Source organism: Montipora foliosa, chromosome 3 (genome assembly GCF_036669935.1).
Source record: "Montipora foliosa isolate CH-2021 chromosome 3, ASM3666993v2, whole genome shotgun sequence".
NCBI classification, from domain to species: Eukaryota; Metazoa; Cnidaria; class Anthozoa; order Scleractinia; family Acroporidae; genus Montipora; species Montipora foliosa.
Genome location: NC_090871.1, coordinates 46653673 through 46676938, shown reverse-complemented (window position 1 = coordinate 46676938; position 23266 = coordinate 46653673). Strand labels below are relative to the sequence as shown.

At 40.7% G+C, this 23266-nt stretch overlaps 1 protein-coding gene across 1 annotated transcript in view; it reads left to right on the top strand.

The window, feature by feature from the left end:
• The first annotated feature begins 3513 nt into the window (after positions 1 to 3513).
• The window catches only part of LOC137997516 (ack-related non-receptor tyrosine kinase-like), a 33072-nt gene continuing 13319 nt past the window's right edge, over positions 3514 to 23266 (top strand). The window contains exons 1-5 of the mRNA XM_068843562.1: positions 3514 to 3748; positions 16143 to 16295; positions 17012 to 17182; positions 18443 to 18625; positions 19654 to 19742. Of these exons, the coding sequence (XP_068699663.1) occupies positions 3719 to 3748; positions 16143 to 16295; positions 17012 to 17182; positions 18443 to 18625; positions 19654 to 19742 (626 nt within the window). The 5' untranslated portion in view covers positions 3514 to 3718. The remainder of the gene's footprint in view (positions 3749 to 16142; positions 16296 to 17011; positions 17183 to 18442; positions 18626 to 19653; positions 19743 to 23266) is intronic.

Here is a 23266-nt window from a genome sequence, read left to right as displayed (position 1 = left end):
CTTAATTCACACTAGTTTATTAATACGGGATTTGGGTGAGGTAAAATCAATTAGCATGCAAATGTGCGATATACCATCTTTAAAATGAGAGGAGAATGACCAATGAATTGTGGTATGTGTATTAGTTTTTTTCGTATCTAGAGCGGTTTTCAATTGAGTGTGGAAAGTAATTAGCGAATTTGCTTTGGTTTTGCATTACTTCACTCAGTGATTGGTTCAAAGTTCTCGCGCCACTTTTTCAACCGATCAGAAGTGAAACCAAAACCAATCGTGGCTCGCGCGTGCACATTTTCCAGAGCTTTGTGTCGACTACGTGTAATTTGCCCCAGTTTTGATTGGTCTACTGGACTGTCTCCGTTTCTTTCGATTGGCCAAAGTAATTGCTTTGGTTTTGGTTTTAGAAACTCGATTGAAACCCGCTCTAAACTTAAACAGAGCCGCAGGAGGGAGTGTCCTTGTAACCTGACTACTGCCGTTTTAATTGGTTGTTGCTAAATTATTCGTGAATTCTACAACTTTATATGAAATACTGCTCTTTGACTATAGGTACATTTGTCCCCACTCCCCCCAAATCATATTAAGCTTTTTTACTTGCCCGTGCAAGCATGCTCAAATTTCAGGAGACGAATTAAAGAAATCAGACTCCCGCTACGCAGTAGTCCGATTTTGTTAATCACTCGTATGATTACAGACCGAATTAGACTCCACTCAGTCCTATTATCATTATTAATTGTTCGACACGAGTCACTATTATCAATTAATCGTAACCATTATAAAATTTGCCTACAAGCAAGCTCTCTTTCTGGCTCTCTGCACCCCGAGAGAAATTGCGCGCAGCTGCAGGCTATTCAACAATTTACTAAAATCAGGCGATATTCCACAAGATTGTGCAGGATAATTTTTATTATTCAACACAATGATGACAAAGCACAATTTTCTACGTTTATTGGGGGAAAAAAAGCTGGAAAAACTACCATTTTTCTGGGCGACACAAAATTACGCATACCGCAGGATATCTGTTCAGTACGCGCTATTACCATATTTGGACATTGTCACAATGTGTTGAATAATAATATAAATCAAGAGATAATGAGAGTTTGGTGCGCTACTTTCTCGACACCGTGGAGGCACTGCTTGAAGCGGTCGGAAAACCTGGCTGAGTTACCGGGCCTATTGATGACGATAATCTCACTTATGTCCAGAAATGGCCGTACATCTAATTTCGTGCATTTCTGGACATATCTGTAGCAGAACGCGGTGCAGCCGCGCTGCTATTGCATAAGTACGGTCCCTTTAGGATTGTAAAGGTCGCCACATTTCAATAATGGTTTGGTTTTACTAGCGTAGGCAAGTAGTTTATTAGAGCAGTTTTCAAAAGAATGTTTAAAGTAATTACGCGATTGCAGTTGCTACGCTTAGTAATTGGGTTAAAATTCTCGCGCCAGTTTACCAACCATTGAGAAGGAAAACCAAAACCAATCGCGATGTGCACGCGCGATTAATCCCGCGGTTTAAGCATAGTTAATTAGAACTTTCAAGGGCGAGAACAATGTTGTTGCAATCGATGTTGAATTGACCGTGACCCTGCACAATCTTTTGTTTTCGCTTCGTACGGGTTCGCAAATTAGTTGCGCATAGTTTAGCGTGTGATTGACGTATTCTGGAATGGGAATACATGGAATATAAGTTAGAAATCGTTCATTTTTACGGAGATTCATATTAACTTTTTCAAACTCTCGCTAAAATGCTATTTCAAACATATCTTCACCATCCTTCAAAACGCCAGACGTAACGTTTCAAATAATCACTCCCCGTATTCTTATTCCGTAATAGGGTCAGTCGAACGCACCCTTAATCGAAGGATTTGATTGGTTATCTTCTCGAAAAAAGGCGTGTTTTGTGCAGGATCAAGGCCAAAGATACGGACGAAAACATGAAACAAAGGAACTTGTTCAGTTTCATAACCATCGTCATGCATTAACTATGGTTTGAGCAAGTTATATAGAATTGCTACGAATATGGATTGGTTCATTGCGCTGTTTCCACCTGCTGTCATAACCCACTTTCGATGTATTAAAATTCAGTTCTAAATAAAAGGCATCATCTCGAGTCTCCAGGGAATAAGCTCCATAACTTACAAATCCTTATATTTATTCCCCAGAAGCTCGAGATGATGCCTTTTGTTCAAGCCTGAATTTTAATATCTCGAAATTGATCTATTATTTTGGTATTTGTCTTACGACACTCGATTGAAAACCGCTCTATAAATATTCTTAGCGTGATCGCTTTTATTCGCTTTACACCTTGATAACAAAATGTGCATTTGAAAGGTCAATACAACAACAATGGCAAGCTTGTTCCCAGGGTGTATTGTTATTGACAATGGAGAGAAGAGAGACCCTGGGACGAGGTTGCAACAAGCTCAAACAGCACGGTTTAAAACTTTGACTCAATTTTACTACGGTAAATTTGTAACCTTACCTCTCTTAGGTGGCAAGCTCTTATAAGCAGTCGTACTTGTGTGTGCAAGTGGTTTATTGAAAGTGAGCAGTTGAAGCTCGTCACGTTTAAAAATATTTACGTGGGTAACTGTTTTATATAATTTCCTTGATAATTTTGCAAACAATTTGAAATAAACTTTTTTTAAATCACCAACGTGTCTTAATTCTGTTTATTGTTAATTTAATACTTCTCAGTCGAGTGGGTGGATTTTTGCTGGAGAGCAGCTTGATTGCAGAGGTCATTACTGGGGTGAATATCAAGCGTACAATGTACACTGGAAAACAATGTAAATTTTACCATCAACTGCATTTTACAAAATACCGTAGCGTGTTGCCATTGATGGCCATCGATGTAAGGAACCTGCGCAGCCTCGGACTGAAGTAGCCTACTTTTTTGTGTAATAATGGCAACTTTTCCACGAATCAACGCGAAGGATTGAATTTCAATGCGTTACTTTTGACAACCTTGTGACGATTGCAGGTAGAGGTCATAGTATCACCGAAGATGAGGAGACATTCGGATAATGGAAGGTGGGGCTGCAGGTTCTAAATTGAGACCTTTTTATGCTATTTCATAGATGTGTAAATCTGGTTGGTTTTAAAACAAACGTCTTCTGGACTACATTCCTGCCCGAACTTGTTGTGATACTGAAAACACCTTAATTAATTAACTTTGTATTCCTCCTTTTTCCATACAAAATGTTGGCGTTTACTAAGCCTGCGAGCCCGCTCAACTTTTCAGGTTAAGTATCAAGCGAGCCGAAGTGAGCATGCTCGCAGGCTAGCGTTTATTCTAGATTCCAAGGAGTCGACTTGTGTACTAACATTGGCTCGGGGCAGCAGGAACATACCAGCTGAAGAATTATCATCATAACGTTAACACTGCTAGAAGCTGAAAATTTCCCGAAAGCAGCAGTTTGAGCGCTATTTGGTTTACTGTTGTTTTAGACCGGATAATACTTGTTTGTAACCCGGAAATTCGCGGAAGTGCCGAGTGAGAACTGGAAACCGTAACGCTTCAGCGACGGTTGACATCCTGCTTTCAATTTCTGTTAACATTTGTCAAAAACGAATTAGGAACGGTTCTGTGACTGTAAATCCTTCACTCAGAACGTAAGAGTTATCTGCCCTTTTTCGCTCCAAGTATGCGATGTGTTGATCAAAGTAGATGTGTTATCAGTTTGAATTGAAGTACCTCTGAACAGGAAGCCTTCGTAATGGCAAACATCTTTCGGAGAGGTTTTTGGGTAAGCACAAGCTTTGAGCAAAGTTCATCTTCGCTTTTAATATTCCATTTCTCGTACTGAATCGAGATTACGTGTTGTCTAAATAGTTGTTTGTATAATTGATGTTCGATAACTAATATGTTGCCAGAGTTCTCGAATCAAACGAGGGCATATAAGAATTACGTAGATGATGTGATTTGGTGTGTGTTTATAAACTCAAGCTAAATGAAATGCAAATAGTTGTTGAATTGATTAAGGGTGTCACATGAGTGCATAGTAATGTCATTAGTGATAATTCTTTTGCCAGTTGTTGGTTTGTGTTTAGTATTTCGAAAGTCAATCCCGTTCATCTCTTATAGCCTCGCATCGCTTCAAGCACAAACTGCAAGCACTGTCTTTCTCTTTATTTTCTTCTCGATCGTCCTACTGTCCAATGGGGCTTGTGTGGCAGAAATTTCACAAACTGAGCAGCAGTAACCTAAAAACAAGCCAAAATATGCCGCAGCAAAGAAATTACACTTTAGAGCTAACAGCCGCTTGATGTATAGTTTTACGTAGATGTGTTACTTCCTCAGTGAGCGAGCCGTGACGGCTCAGTTATGTCACCCAGACAGAGCTCTGCAACTTTGCAAAACATTCAAGAACTTTCGAAATTTTATCAATTTAGAACAGTTCTTATTTGAGAACTTTAGATTCCACTTGTCCAATGGACAAGTGAGGTTCTGGTTTTACTTGTCCAAATCTCAAGTCTAGTTGTCCTTGGGTGTAGTGTTAAATCCAAGCTCTAATCAGGACGTTACAAATCGATAATTTCGATAGTCGATAAAAGTCGATCGTTGTCGATCAAATTCGTTACTAATCAATCGACAAATATCGGATGTCGATAAAAGTCGATCACACAATTTTTTGTGATTATCGACTTAGATCGACTTCAATCGACAAGTATCGGAAATACAAAAAAAAAAAAGGTTTATGGCAGGAGACGAGGCTACAGTTGCCAAGCACAGTTTAATGAAGCAGGATTGGCTATGCCAAGACTTTATTTTACCGATTTACATTTATTTATTGATTTACAGTTTTTTATTCAACTTTATTGCCATACGGATTTACTTTAAAGCTGTTTACATTTTCGTGGGCGATTGAAAAATGTGTCAGCATTTTTGTCGATAAAATCGATATTCAGTTGAAAATCTTGTGATTATCGACTTTTATCGACAAATTAAACTTGTCGATTGACAATTATCGACAAGTATCGAGTATTATCGACTTATCGACTACGTTTTCGAAGATCGACTTTGATCGACTTGTAACGTCCTGTCATCGATACGAAGCATAACCCTTTCTATTTTGGAACTCAGATAACATCTACACAGCATTTAAAGTGTCGGTGTCTTCCAAGATTCCTGGAAATTTCGAACTCAAACTGTTGGGATGTTAGATTGCTTTTTCCTCTCATTCTCTTAAGTCTTTCTGCCAAAGGTTTTGCTTTTCTCTTTAGCTACTTTGCCGGTACACCAAAAGAGCCTTTTATGCTTCGCTGATCGGCCGTCATTGTGCATGTGCTGACGCGGCGATGAAGAGAGTCTAATTAAGGAAGGTGCCTACTAATTATAGATATTTTTGCCCCGGTGTCTGATTATGCAGGAAATGTAGATCTTAACAAGTGTTATTGAAATCCAAAAAGAAAATTGGGGGTAACCACGCATTATTCAAAAAAAATTCATGAATAATATTTGTAAAAAGCCTTAAAATACAAAGCAATGTATGGTGTTCTTTCTCAAATTGAAGCTTAATTATCTCTCAAAAATGCATGGTTACCCCCAGTTTTCTTTTTGGATACCAAGAGTACTTACTAAGATATACCTTTTCCGGATAGTTTTAAACCGCGCAAAAATATCCCAGTGTTAGTAAGCATCACCGATAGAAAATCCGAGTATCTCGAAATGCGGAGAACGTATGCGCAATAACAATTGTTGGTTTTCACTCACGTGATCAACAGCCATGTTTTTCAACGAAAACAAAAGGAAGCGTTTGCATAATAATAGAGTTAAATTCCCGGAGGATTTGGTCGGGGCACCAACATGGCAGCCTTTTCTTTGTTTAGGGCACCAACATGGCGGTCGTGACGTCATATGAAAACCAAGAATAGTAGGCACCGTCCTTAATAAATGCACAAATCGATAACCCAAATGAGACCCAGATGCCTTTCAGTACGCATTGAATAAAATGACGGATAAATCGTAAGTGCTCAACTCATTTCATTTCCAACTTCTAAGTTACTTTTGCGAAAAGCGATTTGTTCTTACACACCGCAAAAATTTAACTGCATACTAATTTCTCTGCTTAGCATTTAAAAAAAAAAATGTTTTTTAAAATTATTTTCTGAAGATTCAGTAGTCCAAAGGACAAGTAAGATTGACAATCCACTTGTCCATTGGCTAAGACCACTTGTCTGGGGCAAGTGGACACCACTTTTGTCGCACCCTGACTGACTCAAATGCTCCTCTGTTCAGATCTTTAGCGTGTCCAGAGACTTCAACAGCCCATTTAATTTATAACCAAATCTACCGAGCAAACTTTAGAGTATCTGGAATAATAAGGCTTAATTGCTCCAGCATTTTGCATCGAGACTTGAAGAAAGAAGTCGTTTGCAAACTTTAAGAGTTATGAAACCTGACCTTTGTGTTTTTCTACGCAGTTTGCAATCGTATGCATGCAGCTGATTCCAGCTAGCTGTAAGCTGTGCTCCAAGGTCACACATGTAGCGTATAGCGGACGCGCCATAATATGCTCTCGGTTCGACCTTCAAATTGTTGAGCTGCGTCGTTGCTGCATTTGCGACGGCGAGTAGCCGTGACACAATAATAATAATAATAATAATAATAATAATAATAATAATAATAATAATAATAATAATAATAATAATAATAATAATAATAAGGTGGTTAGCGAGAGTGATTACCAAGCTTTCTAAGGCCTGGAATACCATGATTGTTACAAGAACTAAACTGGGGATGGAGATATCGGAGATTATCCAATTTAGAAGAGGACTGCCTCAGGGGGATTCTCTATGTCCGCGCCTATTTACCATCTGCCTGAATCCCATCGCTTGGAAACTAAAGGCAACTGAAGGATATAGACTCTCGAAGCCGATTGATACCAAAGTGACGCATTTGTTGTACATCGATGATCTTAAGATCTTTGCTTCCTCCGCACCTAAGCTCAACACCGTGATGAAATCAGCAAGATCTGCAATGCAAGATATCGGCCTCGACTGGAATCCGAAGAAGTGCTCTGTTGTACACATCAAGAGAGGAGTGAAAGTAGAGGACGCCGAGAGCTTAGCATTTGACGAAGCATCAGTGATCAAATGTCTAGAAGAGGGAGCTCAGTATAAGTTTCTGGGCGTGTTGGAAAGCACAAGACAAGAAGATCAGATAGCTTTTAAACTCGCCGCCGAGATGTACCTGAACAGAATGTCCATCATATGGTCCAGTCCGCTCTCTGATTTCAATCGCATTGTAGCCTCCAATCAGTACGCCTTACCTGCCTTGACTTACTTGATGTGGACACAACACCTTCCCATCACGGAACTTCAACGAATTGATCGTGAGATGCGCAAGATCGTCGTAGAGCAGGGAGGAAAGCACCCGCTGGGCTCAACTGCCTTATGTCATCTTACAAGGCAGAGCGGAGGACGAGGTCTGCGTTCCGTCGAAGCCGAGTACAAGGCGATTAAGATCAAAGGTGCACTCAACCTGTTCAAAAATGAGGATCCAACCATGGAGCTGGTGCGCCAGTTTGAAGACCGTTCAGTAAGGCTAGGACATTGTTCTATAGTCAAGGAGGCTTTGAGGTATGGGCAAGAGCTTGGAATAAAGCTAAATTTGGTGCACCCTAACCCTACATGCTGTACTGAGGATGGAGATGAGATCCCAGGTACAAAGACCAAACAGCAGTTGAAGCGAGCTCAGCAGGAAAAGCTGAAGAAGGACGTGCGAAGTCAGAGTTGGCAAGGGAAGCTGATCGCATCGAGATGGAGTGACTCCGAGCTGAGTAACGGGTGTTTTGACTGGCTTAAGTGGAAATCCTGTCCATCATACGTGATTGCTGGTATCTATGAGCTGTACGAGCAGATGCTCAATACACGAATCTACCAGAGTAAAAAGACAAGAACTGCTAGGGAACTTGACGTGCAATGCAGACTCTGCGGTAAAGCTCAAGAGTCGGTAGCACATATTCTGGCTGGATGTTCGGCGCTTGCGCAGAGCAAATACCTTCACAGGCATAATTGCGCGTTGAAGATTCTGTTTTTTGAGATGCTCCATAATCTAGAACTCGTAGACACTGTACCACCTTGGTACTCCCCGATCGAGCCAAAACCTGTCTACGAAAGCGCAGATACACAAGCCTTTTGGGATGTCCCGCTGTACGCAGACCACGTGGTAGTGAGAGCCAACCGGATAGATGCTAGAGTTGTGGACCACAAGCGGAAGAATGTTACCATCTTAGAGATGAGTTGTCCATGGGTGGACAACAGAGCTGCAAAAGACCAGGATAAGACAGAGAAGTATGCCCCCTTGCGGCTGGAACTAAAACAACAATTCAAAGGATACAGCATAGACCAGCACAACATCATTCTAGATGTACTGAGAGGATACTCCAAAGGACTTGAGAGAACTGTTAGGGTTTTAGTGGGAAGGAAGAGTAAAGAAGTCTTGATAAAGATGCAGAAGTCCGTGTTAACTTCAAGTTTACACATTGCCCGCCACTTCAAGATAATGACATAAGATAAGACACTAGTAGAGCATTTTTTAAGTATTTTAATGTGATATCTCAGAGAAGGAGATTTGAATTTTTTTTTTTCCTTCAAGGTCTACTTAGAAGACATTTTAATGTATTAGTTTCTATAATAAGTTTTTCTTTTAATTTTCTTATTTCTCGTTGGCCTTTAGGTTACGCAACAGCGCCCTACTGTGCTTTAGCTATCGTTTAGCATACATACGTTTGCACTGCTATAATAATAATAACTGAATAAAACCAGTAGTGAGGACATGCTTTTGTACATGTAGTACCGAAATACCGACTGATGGCTGGAATTTGAAGGCTGAGCAAGTTACTAAGATCGTCAATAGGAAGAAAAATTGGAGCGCACCTGGCCCCGATCTTATTGCTAATTTCTGGTGGAAAAAGGCAACTATCTTGCATAGAGAAATGGCCACTTGTTTCCAGACCACTGCTCAACTTGAAAAACTTCAGTTTCCCTTATGGTTTTGGAAGGCAAGACAACTCCGATCCCCAAACCTGGTGAGTTCAGAAGTGACAACCAACGGTCTACCACCTGCCTGAATAACGTGTATACGTGGTACACCTCGTGCCTGTTAGCACAGGCTAACCAACACATCGAAAATTATGATCAATACAGCGTGAGCAGCGTGGTGCAAGGGGCAACTGCAGTGGAACGGTTGACAATTTACTTATCGATCGGATGGTTTGTGAGGATGCTCAGAGAGGAAAGCAAAATCTCAGCATGGCATGGATTGATGTGGCTAAGGCGCTTGATTCTGTTGATCATGGTTGGGTATCTAAAATGTTCACCTTACAAAGAATTGTTGCCCAAACCACTCGAGGCAAATAGATCTCCCCTTCACCTTCACCTTCACCTGTCCCCTGGCGCCAAGATGGCGCATAGGGCCTCACTATGTGTAAGGTTTCTGTAATTATTCATTTTTTACGATGTTAGGTGATTAGCCTAACGCCCAACCCCCAATCTGGAGGACCAGGGGCTGTCCTTTGTCAGGTCTCTATCCCTCGACCAATCCGGCACGGTTGAGCCCACCAGGGACCAGTCTCCACCGGCATAGCTCTTGGGGTCACTGAGACATACAAGCTCCACCACCGCGACAAGGTGACAAGCCCAGGGTGGAGAAATAGATCCCCCCTAATACGTTTTTAGAAAGGACTGCCGCAAGGAGATGTGCTCTGTCCTATGCTGTTCATATTGTGCGTGAATCCAATCGCATGGATGGATCTGGCGACTGAGGGATACAGGCTATCTAAGCCTAAATCAACTAAGATCACTCACCATCTATACATCGACGGCAGGAAGTTGTTTGCAGCTTCTGAGAACAAACTGAAACGAGAATGGAATGGAAAGCACCAGTTTGAAGTGGAATGAGAAGAGGTGTAAGGTGATACACGTGAAGAGGGGACAAGTCGAGCAAGGAAGTGGAGATATGAAGATAGCTAATCTTAAACCTTTCAAGAGCCTGGACCAAAATAACACCTGTAACTTCCTAGGCGTCTTTTTTTTTTTAATATTAAAAAAAAAACAAATTGATATTAATACAGCAAATTAGTTACCCACCTACATAATTATAATATTACAACTAATATTACTAATACTAATGATATAGTACAGGTAATTAACACTAATAATTCAACTACAACTGATATCATTACGACAAACTAGAACTAAATGTTAACAAAATATAACGTAAATAACATATTGATAAGTGTTACATACGTCACACATAGTAAAACTTTAAATAATTAAGTTTTTACGAGAGGCGACACTATCCAGTTTAACTTCAAAGAAATCCTTTGTTTTTTTACTATTCAGACTTATATTTTTCCGTTTCACATTTTATAGCAATTTTCGTTTTAAATCCATATATATTTGAAAGAATTTGACTTCTTCTACAATCCCACAAGTACAATTTCCCAATCATAATTAGATAGTTTAAAGCAGTTTAGCAGAAAGGGAGTTTTTTGGTATCATTTCAACCAAAACATCTTGTAACGAAAATCGAATGTTTTCCTTTAAAAGTTGGTGCCAGAATACTTCGAAGGCACGCCAGAAATCTATCAAGTAAGGGCAGAGATATTGGAGGAGATATAACGTTTCTGGTTCAGATGAACAAAATGAGCATGATTCATTCATTTTATAGCCAATTTTGTAAAGTTTAGCATTAGTGTATAGAATGGAACTAAGAATTTTGTATTGAAATGCCTTAACATATGCTTCATGCAAGAGCAACACTATGCGGTATCGTAAAACTTTGTTTAACGTCCTCGAGTGTAAAATGAAATTCATTTTGCAGCTTGTTTACAATAGTTGGAAAAAGAGCCTTTCTGCTTACAAGTAAAGTAGAATAATCTTTAGATTTGTTCTTTATCACATCAAATATATTTTCGTCAATTTTTAGAGAAAGTTCAAACACCTGTTGTTGATATATAAGTACTATTTTTTAAAATGGAAGGAATGGAGTGTCGAAGACCTGCCCAAACTAGAAAATTAGGTTTAGAAATCCCGTTAGAAACTAGGGAAAAGGAATCTTTGTTATTTAAGTCAAAGGATAGATCACTGGTATGAACTACACCAGCTTCGAAATAGCTTTTATAATAAACTGTTTTGTTGTTAATGAGTATTTGATTGTTCCAAAGAATATAACCCCAGTCTTTTTCTGAAGAGAACCTATCCCTAAATCCTGACCATCACTGCCTTAGTTCTACTGTAGATAGAATAGAGAAATATTCAATGGAAGGATGGTAACATATTTGCAGTGAAACAAGAAAAGGCCCCCAAAGCGTTCTAGATGATATGTCAGATACCTTTTCCAACTTCCTAGGCGTCTTCGAAAACACCAAACAAAAGGATAAGCAAGTACTGGAAGCCGAAGCAAAGACATTCTTGTATCTGGTCCAGCCCATTGTCAGATCATGCAAAGGTAGTGGCGTCCAATCACTGAGTACACTTTACCAGTACTTACATACTTGATGTGGACACAAACTTGGCCGATAGCAAACACCCAACAGCTTGACCGAGAGGGAAGAAAGATCATCGTGGAGAATGGAGGAAATCAACCTAAGGGATCGGCAGCGATACTCTACATGTCCAGGAAGCTCGGTGGAAGAGGTTTCAAGTCCGTGGAGAATGAATAAAAGAACAGTAAGATCAAAGCAGCAGTAAAGCTTTATTGCAGAGCTGACGCTATGATGGCAGCAGTAAGATCGTTTGAAGAGCTACCATACAGAATGGACGCCACTCCATCATTAAAGATGCTAAGAAGTACGCAGAGGAGCTGCAGAGGATCTACAGTTGTGGTTAAACTTCCCTAACCCAACTGATAGATGGATAGATAGATAGATGGCAAGAGCTAATGCAATTTATGGTCTGAGTTACAAGTGATGGAATCAAAAAGCTTAGTTGTGATAGACTGCCTGCTTCGAGAAGGCGTCTCCAAGTGGGCTTGATGTAATACGTCGCTATATGGAACAAACGGAAAAATAATTCGCATGGCGCGCTTCTGTAGCTGTACTAACTCAGCGGATAGGTATGCGGGAAGCGCGTTGTGAAACACTGGGCATGCTTATTCCATTACTGGGAGGATACAGGTCAAGTAAAAGAGTAGCAGATCTTTGGTGGGAATATTCGTTCTCTTCAGTTGTGTAAGAAAATATAACCGACTCGCTACTTTTTTACTTATTTGAGCAACATGACAGTTCCACCGGAGGTCGGATGATATATATTTAGACCTAATAACTTAACAGTGGACACTACCTCTATTGCTTTCCTGTTAATAACAGTGGGAGCAAAGTCCGCGGCTGATTTAGCGAACGAAATCCGTAGTTCCTCACAATTCGACTCGTTTAGCTGGAACTTGTTTTGGTTAGACTTAGCGATCAGTTCCTACGCATCAGATTGGATACGGTTATCTTCCTTCTTGTCAACACACTCTGCAATAGTTGTGTCGTCCACGTATTTCCACAGTTCGGTGTTACTGGTGTTGATGTCAGCAATCATGAGAATAGACAGCCACGGCCCGAGCTTGGTTCCCTGTGGCACCCCTGGCGGTACATTCCTCCATTCAGACCAGCAATCTCCTCCCAACTTGACTCTCTGCGTGCGGTCAGTAAGGAAATCGTTGACCCAAAACGATACGCCAACCGGCATGTCCAGGGCCAGCAGCTTCCTAGCGAGAAGCGCGTGGTCTATCAGACGACCCTGGCCTGGCGGTGGATCCTGTACCATCCATATGTTTGGTCCAGGAATGCACTATACTGATTAGCGCATGCGTTGTTGAGGATTGCCCTAAATCTCCGACTTTCTTGAGAATTGATGGTCGCAAATGCTCCACAACAACAAACTCCTCCGCCGCCACCTTAGAGAGAACGGGCGTTAACGAGATGGGACGCGGGTGTTTATTTACGTCCTTGATTGGTTTCTGCTTAGGGATCGGCACTGTATCAGCAGATTTCCAAGAAGGTGGTAATCGTCTTTCAGCAAAAGAGCTGTTAATAATATTAGCTGTTACCGTATCGGAGAGCAGATCCGCATTATCCTTTAGCAACCATACAGGAATGCCGTCAGGTCCGGACGCTTTCCTAGGATCGATCGATGCTAGCTGGAGGTAAACAGCATTCTCAGTAACGGCAAATGGTTGCGTGGTGGAATGGTCTTGCGGCTGCTGGAATGTTTCAGTAGATAGCGGTGTAAAGTCTTGCATTGGCGAGAGAAAAGTATCATTGATCAGATTGGCCAAATCCGAGGCACTGACAGACTCCTCACATATGTGCTGTAAAGATCTCATTAGCTCGTCCGAGTCCCTAACGGCCGATGACATGCCGCTCAGTTCCTTAACTTCTTTCCACCAAGCAGACGGTTTGCACTCCTTAAGCTGTCGTAACTTTGGAGTCGTAGTACAACTGCCTGCAGATCTTACGCTCACGGTTCACTCGGTTCCGCAGGAATCGAAACATTGGTTGATTGATTCAAGACTGAATTAACCCAGGGCGGATCTCTAGAGTGGATCGTTTTAGATCGCAGGGGCAGGACACTCTCCAGACCATATTGGATTATAGACTGAAAGGTTGTCACTTTCTCCGCGCAGCCGTGTGCGTTGCCAACGAGGGAGTGCGCGCCAACCTCGTGGAGGTAAGTGCGCATAGCCAAGCGATTGCTGGGTTTCAAGTCCCTTGTTTTGATTTTTAATCGCGAGTCGGGAAACTGAGATCTATCCTTTGGCTGTACCTCTACAGACATGTGATCTGATAGACCGTGAGGAGGACGTTGAAAGGGGTCCTTGTAGTACTCATTCAGATTCGTTAGGACAAGGTCAAGCGATCTATCGCCTCGCGTGGAGAAATTAACAATCTGTTTGAGACCAAAACTATTTTGAAGGCGCTTGGTGTTTAGCCGATTGAAATCTCCAACAATAAGCAAGCCACAGTTGGGAAAACGCGATTCAATGGACGACAAACTCTGCCACAAAAAATCTAAAATTGCAGGGTCGTTGTTGTTTGGCGGATGATAAATTGTTCCTAGCACAATCGAAGTGAATCCCCTCGCCGATGGTAAAGAAGTCGAAGCTAAGAAGATAAAGCAGGCATTCTACCCCCCGCCTGCACGAGATACAATCAACGGTCTCTGAGGACAGGTGGCAACGAAAGCTTATGAAGAACAGATGAGACGACGAGAAAGTTGAATTGGAGGAGTGCTTTGCGTGGCTTTCTTCATGGAAGAATGGTCTAAGGCATACCAACGCTGGAGTACAAGAGCTTTACCAACAGCTGTTACCTACCAAGGTTTACTACCACAGAACACAGCGGGGGGGGGGGGGGGGGGGGAAATCGTTGTGTAATTGTTACTACAAATTTTAGTCGATACTGCGGCTGGTTACGGTTTGCCGCCCAGCCAAAGCTTTTATTTTTTACTCTGGGCATCCAGACGTTTGTACTGCGATGATGATGATAATAATAATAATAATAGTAATCATCATCATCATCATCATCATCATCATCTTCATTTTTGAATTGGTTGTATACTGCTGACCACACTTAATATAAAGGTATTGAATAGTTCCGACCCCCGTTGGTATTGAAAAATTCAGTGTCAAGTAAGATTTATTTAATTCTTGTTTTGACTACTTAACTAATTTGAGAAATCAAACTGCGATGTCCCGCCTTGCATACAGCGAGAACTAGTGAAATTTAACTAGACCAATATTAAGGGGAATTCAGGTTAGTAATAATTTATTTATTTGCGTTAACTTCAGGACAAAATACTTTGTTGGTGTCCTTTCGACAGGGTAGATCGACAACAACATCGTTCACGCAAACAAATGTACCGTTTCCGGTGGAAGGGCAAATGATTGGCAGGATAGCAAAATTTGACTGCCGCGCACATTGCGGGAGTGGATTCCATATGCACGGCGCGATCTTGAAAAATATCACCTTTATCACCCGATACAGCTCATCCTTCTTATTCTAGAATTCATGCACCTTTTTCAGACTCAAGGCATCAGTTGTAAAAAAAAAATCTTTTATATTTTCTCTAGGGTAACTGGTTATCGCAACTGTCCTTGCAAGTATAAAACCACAGTCTTTTCACATAAATGCTGCAGGGAAAACTGAATTGCGTTACAAAACCGAAATGTTCGACTATTTTCGGATTGTTCCGTTTGACGGAGAATTCTCAGGAAGTCGCAAAAACTGAAATAACTTTTTGCGACGGGTGAAATAGTGGTATCTGTTGGAAAAAAACGAAGCAAAAATGCTGTATTATACAGCACCATCACATTCAAAGGGCTGCTAGGACCAAAAAATCAATTTGTCTTTTTCCTTGGATTTCAAAACTATGTTTACCAAACAGCAAGTGACCCAATTTTTTAGCCTAGATTTAAAAAAAAAAAGACACTTGCCTGTTTTAACTGAAATTTTCCTATTTACTGCTCCACCAATACTAACTTTAAAATCTTGAGAGAACTGGATCGATCAGAAAATGGCGTCAAAGACTTACTACTTTAAAGGCGCCCGCAAAGTTAACAAGGAAACAATGTTGCGGAAGCAAGTGTTTCCTCGTTTGCGGTCCCAGGAAAAAATGTTGCGGAAGAAAAATTTGCTTTCCGGGAAGCAAAACATTGTTGCGGAAACATTGATTCCCGAAATATTTCCTCGGCGTGCAAACGAGGTAACATTTGCTTAGGAAGCAAAATTCAGAAACATTTTACTTCCCGGTAAGCAAATTTTTCTTCCACAACAAATGTTTCCAGGGGTCGCAAACTGGGAAACATTCATTTGGTTCCACAAACGTGTTTCCGCAACGTTGTTTCCTCGTTTGCTGGAACTGTTTTTTGCGTATATAAGTTGCATTTTATTTGATTTTAAGTTTCTCTAAGCTAGTGAGTACATGACGTCACTTTTTTTTTAGATCCAACCCTCTGCGGTCTATTCGGCCAGTTTTGAACTTGAGAAATGGAGGAACCGTGAAATCCAAAACTTAAAAGCTCAAAATGTTGCCAGTTACGTGTTAAGCAAACACACTTTCAAAATGTGAAAAAAAAGAGTAAGTGATTTGATTTGATAATAGTAGCACTTTAATTGAAACGATTATAATCTTCTTTTTAAAAAATAGTCCTCGAGAAGAGACCGTGATCATCGATGCGTCGAGAGGCAAGCCTTTCTCATTGCCCCGGAAGATCTGAAAATTGTCGATTTAATTGGTGATGGGCAGTACGGTGTTGTTCGGCGTGGAGAGTGGACAATATCTCGTGGAGAAGCTAAAACTGTAAGCTTAGAAATCATTTTGGTCTTTATCATTACAGTTTATATCGAGATTACCCTCGTTTATATTCTCATGTAAACAAACAGACAAACAAACAAAGATCCCAAATCTTTTCAATGATCCTTATTTGACAAGAACAAATAGGATCCTCAAGGATGATTCTTTTTGATTTGGAATATTCCAGGTTTAATTGTTGTGAAGCACATTTTCTCTTAATGTTTTCCATGAAGAAAATGCACTACGCAAATTACAAATTAACCAAAAATTAAAGTCAGAAAGCCGTGAAAAGTAATGAAGGTATTACTTCAAGAAAGTGATCAAAAATACGGTCTCGACGTATTATGGCCCTTACACGCATTTGTATGTCGGACGAGCAGACTTCCAATCATGTGTAACGTAGTTCGCTAAATCAAATGAAATCATTCAAAATCAACGATAGGAAATATACTTGAATGTTCTTAGAAGACTTGAAATGGAAGTGAAACAAAGAAAAGGAATTTTCAAGTGGGTGGACATCGATATCGGCACGATCCATCATTTTGCATCAAGCACGAGCAATCCCTCGTGCGGCTTTGTTGCAGATCAATTAGAGGCGATGTATTCATCAGGTCCATTCTGATTGGCCATAATTCGGCGGGACCCGTGTTCTAAATTGAGACCGACCTGTCTTGGGTATTGGCTTCTAGTGTTTGTTAATTTTCTGGGACTTTCGTTGTTAGGAACTAAAGGAAGTTGCAGTCAAATCCCTCAAGAACACTGCTGATGAGAAGTGGCTGAGTAACATCCTTCGCGAAGCGTTAACCATGCAAAAGCTCTCTCACACTAATATCGTCAAGTTTTATGGAATATCGTATCCTCCTGAAAGTGACAACACGAGTCCGTTAATACTGGTATGTAGAGAGCTATTTATGTTGTTTTATTAAATTTTCTTCTCCTAAGCTTCCCACATTGCATTTATAACGTGCAATAGTTTCCGTCACATTCAAAATGGTTTGAGTCCGGAGACGACATACCTTGACGGAATTCAGTGATCTTCCGGGTGACTGTAGTCCTATACAAGAATGTTGTTTGTTAACGGCTTTTTAAGAAGCTTAGCAGTAACCTTTACACTCAGTGGTCTGATAATGAGATTTTAAATCAGAGGCTGAAATTGGCACACACCGGTCCTTCGCAGGACTTACATCACCCGGAGGATCAATTTACCATCAATATTATTCTCCGTCATTTGTCATATTATCATCCCTCATACTGCCAAGAAAATTCCTAACGCATCTCACGTCCTGCTAAACCAGTGTTGAATCTCCCCCCTCCCCTTCCCCCGTAGAACTCCTAGTGCTGCATAATTTAGTGAGTGCTTCAACAAGGTTCTTGTCGTGAAGGGATGCGATGTACATAATAATGCACAATAAGACAATACAATACAATACATACTTAAGGACGGTGCCTACTAATTCAAAGGTATTTTTGGACCGGTTTATGATTATGCAGGAAATGTATGTTCAAAGATAATTCATGAATAATATTTGTAAAAAGCTTTAACATACAAGACAATGTACGGCATTCTTTCTCAAATTGAAGCTTTATTATCTCTCGAAAATGCATGGTTGCCCCCAATTTTCTTTTTGGATACCATGCAAGAGTACTTACAAAGATCAACTTTCTCCGGATAGTTTTAAACTGCGCAAAAATATCCCTGTATTAGTATGCATCGGCGATAGAAAACCCGAGTATCTCAAGATATGCAGAACGTATGCGCAATAACAATAGTTGGTACCGTCCTGAACTGACTGATCACTCTCCATAGGGGCTTTTCAAGGCCAATGAGACACAATCAACGCGAAACGGCAGGACAGAACAACAATAACAACTGATAAGAATCCCAGCTGGCCAGAGGCAAACCAAGGACCATCTGCATAGAATAGATAGACATGACAAATTTGTTGTCGTGCGTGGATGCAAATGACAGAAGTGGCAAGGAGAGTAACGTATTTTATTGGGCCTCATCGTGTCAAAACCTGATGCAACATGAACATGCGTAATGACGGTAAATTGGGAAAATCATTTAAGGGTTGCCTTAGATCCTAAAACATCTTGGACCCGCACAAGAATTCATCAATCACAAATTCACTTAAGATACTACTTATTTGCAGGTTACAGAATTTGCCCCTCTGGGTTCATTGGAACAGAACTTAAAAAACAAAGGGGTATCCCTTGTGTCAACACTGTGTAAGTTCGCATCTCAGGTGGCACATGGCATGCATTACTTGGCGAGTCAGAACTTGATCCATCGGGATTTATCCACAAGGAATATCCTTTTATTCAAACAAGACCTGGTAAGTCCCTTTTTCTCTTTTCCTCTCATAAACGAAACTTTAAGATTCCACTCATAAATTCATGAATTGCAAGCGAATACGACAGTTTTAACGTAACTTGCGTAGCGCATTTGCACTGTGAACAGAACGTATTTATTTTATTTTATTTCCTCCAATCCACAATGCAATAAATGTAAGCGCCAAACACATAGAGAGATTAAAGTACCAGGAATAATTAAGTTCATCTTGTCAATTAGGCGATTTCCGAGTTGATGTCTGCCTCCTGTTCAAAGCGAGTCTAAGTGCGAAGTTTTTGTGATGGTATTTAGATCTACTTAAAAATATGAATGAAAACTAATTTTCATAAGAAAAACTTCGCACTTAGACTCGTTTTGAAGATGAGGCGGACATGGACTCGGAAATGACCTATTACGTGGAAAGGAGATGGGTACACCCAGTAACTCGACGTCATAATGGTCGCAGACTTTCACTGTTCGCTTCTCGGACTCAGATTCTTAAGTTATTTTATCCTCAAACATTGCACAGGAGAAACGACGAAACAATTTCACGGGATCGTGTGGTTGATGTAATCCACTTTCACTTGCCAGCCCAGAGTTAAGATTAAGGGCTTCATATCGTGTTCAACTTCACCCAAAAATGGTCAATATTACCATTAGCCGTTCGGTTTTTCTCCTTCGACAAGTAATGGTCAGTTTTTGCTCATCATGATTTTGAAGTTGATCAGAAACAGGACCAACCAATGGGCTTTTTGCTGGTATCCAAAACACATTCTCAAATCAGTATTATTTAGCTTTTTTATCCACAATACGTTGTGTCTGTCAAGGCCAGAAGCGTTTCCTAGTTAGCTGCTTCTCCTGCACCTGTTAACCCCGGATCTTGAGTCCAGAATGCCACAAAAGTAAAGTATGTTTTTAAACTATGGCAATGAGTATTAAAGCACGTAGTATCCAAAGCAAGGTTAAGGAATGACTATGGTTAATTTTAATTGAATTTGAAAACTGACCATGTATGTTTGACTTGATAACCAGGTGAAGATCAGCGACTTTGGTTTGGCTCGATCGCTGGAGAATAATGAGGCCAGGATGGTCAGCCTATGCACGCCACTTGCCTTTGCTTGGTATGTACTCTAGTCAAGAGAAGACGAGGTAGGAGAACGGATCCTCATGCCCCATCATAGTTTTTTAAAAATCTATTTTTAGTTTGACAAAGCTATTTTAAATTCTCGTTCTCCATGCCACGCATATTTAAAATTTCATTACGTCATTACAACTGACCAATCATTTCCCCTTCTAAAAATAGCTGCGTGGCTAAAATAAGATTCAAAAAAACTTTGATTGGAAGAGGCTTCGGCCCTTCCCGATTATGCTATAATTTTTTTCGGCATAATTTGTCTTAACGAGCATTTCTTGACACTTATTCTAAAGAAGAATTGCCAGCATAATCAGTATTTTCCGCCTTATTTATCTACATTTTTGTTGTCAAAAGAATAAGCTCGCTTGTTTTTGATGTTCTAACACTTCTAAAGACCTTTAGGAAACTACATTTTTCCAAGCTCTCCACATATATGCTGTAGCTCCACTATAATTGTGACTTGAAAAAACGCCTACCGGTCAGCGGTTAGTTTGCATAGGTTCTATGTTGTACCCAGTCCTTGCTAAAAATCTGAACAAGATGGCATTAGGCACGCCATCGTCACGAAGTAACTTGCAGGTCATAGAAGGACTTCGCGATACCGAAAATAGGCGAACTCCTGCGCAAATAGCTCGAGAGCGATCTTTGGAATCCACTGCTTGTAAAACACACGTGATGCCTTATTTTGTAAGCATTTTTTCTTCAATATGAAACAAAGCATTTTTCAAACCAAAGGAGCATAATTTTGAAAAATGAGCATAACTTGTGCATTTTTTGGTCAAAAAACGAGCATTGCTTGGAGAAGAAAATGCCACTTTAACTAGCATAACCGGGAAGGGCCTAAAGAGGCCCTTGTATGGAGTATCCGTTCTCTTACAGTCATCCTCTCTTGCTCTAGTATCTTTTCCAATATGAAGGTTTGTTGATTTGCTTAGTAAGGATGGACAGCGTGGTAGGAGGCGGGTCGCGAGTATTGCATCACTGCTCAATCCTGCATTCTGGCTCTTACGTCCTAAACCTTGCATGGCATATTAGCATCTTGCCCTAATAAACAATAATTTTATGAGTGCGTCTGCAGGTGCGGCTTACATGCGTTTATAAATGCATACTTAATTAACCGCTCCCCGTAGGGGCTTTCCAGGGCCGATGACTCACAACAACAACAATAATATCTGTTAAGAATGTCAAATGGCTGGAGGAAGAGCAGTTGGCGATTTACCAGGGCAGACAAGAAGTTGAAGAAAGGACTACCAGGATCAAATTCAACTAGTGAACCTGCAGTCTCTGGATTTCAAGGCAAAATCCCTAACCACTGACCGTTCTGCCTCCTTACGTATATTTGTAACGTACCCGAAAACCATTTCTTATTGTATCCATAGAGCGGTGTTCAATTGAGTGTCGAAAGTAATTAGCGAATTGCTTTGGTTTTGCATTACTTCACTCAGCGATTGGTTCAAAGTTCTCGCGCCACTTTTTCAACCAATCAGAAGTGAAACCAAAACCAATCGTGGCTCGCGCGTGCACATTTTCCCGCGCTTTGTGTCGGCTTCGTGTAATTCGTTCCAGTTTTGATTGGTCCACTGTATTGTCTCCGTCCTTTTTGATTGGCCAAAGTAATTACTTAGGTTTTGTTTTTACGACACTCGATTGAAAGTCGCTTTAATCTACAATTATAGAACTTATAAACGGCTCTGCAAACTGTGCATGTGTGTTTTTTCCTTTTTTTTTTTGCTACAATTCTTTGATATTCTCACTGCTAAGATGCCCACAATTTGAGCCCGGGTTCTGTGGATAGGGCCCGCAACTGCCGCTATCGTTCTGGATGCGTGCATTGCAATCCCATGGGAACTTAAACAGGTTTAAAGCTACGTGCAGAGTTAATTTTGCCATCTTTTCGCTAAGTCAGATCACCGCATTAGAACAATCTCGATTCGTCCCTAGCCCTTCCCTTTCGGCGATATCTGCTGTATGCGTTGTCCCGTCACTGCTCATTGCCCCGGGAAATCGCGTTTCCCATATCTTAATTTTTCATCCGGGACAACGATAGGCCTGACCATGCCCCCAAACCTGGTGGAAAAAAACATATTTGGAAAAAGATTCCTTATTTGGGCATATTTTATTCGGAGTGCTTTTATACTAGAAACATGGCGGATAATATGAAAGGAAATAGACCAATTTCGATATTTTAAAATTCAGTCCTAAACAAAAGACATCATCTCGAGGCTCTGGCACAAATGCAGACGCAGATGTAGACGAAAATGCAGGCAAAGATTCAGACTTCTTCTGCCTTTATTCAAGGCGTAGGGGTGGCGCAGTGGTGAGAACACTCGTCTCCCACCAATGTGGCCCGGTTTCGATTGCCAGACTCAGTGTCATATGTGGGTTGAGTTTGTTGGTTCTATACTCTGCTCCGAGAGGTTTTTCTCCAGGTACTCCGGTTTGCCCCCTCTCCTCAAAAGCCAATATTTGATTTGAGTTAATTTCGTTAGTATCCCCAATTGGTGCTCTAGTCCTAAATCAAGTAAATAAAGTTATTATTATTGCATGATAGATATTGTACATCAAATGGTAACTCGGAAAAATCCGAGCCCCAGATGAAATTTGAGCCCACGACCCTCTGTGATCTAGTCGGATGCCCTAGTCACTGAGCCACTGGAGACTCTGTGGTAAGAAAGGGTAAAATGTGGGTATTGCCTACAACTGTATCACGCAGTTTGACTATGTGACTGCATGTCGTGATGCAGTTCTAGTCAATATATACCCACATTTCACTCTCCAGTAGCTCAGTGATTAGCGCATCCGACTAGATTACGGAGAGGGTCGTGAGTTCAAATATCCCTTTATGGGGCTCAGATTTTTCCGAGTTCCATTTGATGCACAATATTTTTCTTGTATTTGTTACATTACTCGCTTAGGTAATTATCATGATTATGGGAGAATGAACATTTGGATGCCTAGGTAAAGGAGTAGAGCTTTGGCTGGGCGGGGAGCCGTAACCAACCCCAGCATCTACTAAAATCTGCTATGACACTTAAAAATATTACAGTACCATATAAACGTCGTAAATATCATTGATCAAATATTGTTCAAATACAATAAATATTGTTAAAATCAATCAGTGTTTATTTAAAAAGTCTACCCGCTCAGCTTAAATGTCATTGCAATATGTAGCGAGCTTGTCAAGATGGCCTTCTGTATCTGTAGCGTAATGGTTTCCCTCCTGTCTCCTACCAGATCTTTAATATTCTACTCCACCTCTGTTGAGAAACCTCCGAGGAGATCCTTAATGATGTTGTATTGAATGATCTTGTATTCAGGGTATCTGTGTGTGAGCTCTAATCGCAGCTGACTGTACCTTGTGGTCTTCTCAATATCCTTTGCCTCTCTGTTTTCTAGCCATGGGCAACTCATTTCGATGACTATAATGTTCTTTTTGGTTTTGTTAATGATGGTAATATCGATCCTGTTAGCTTTCACCTGCGTCGTGTCTGCATACAAGTGGACATCCCA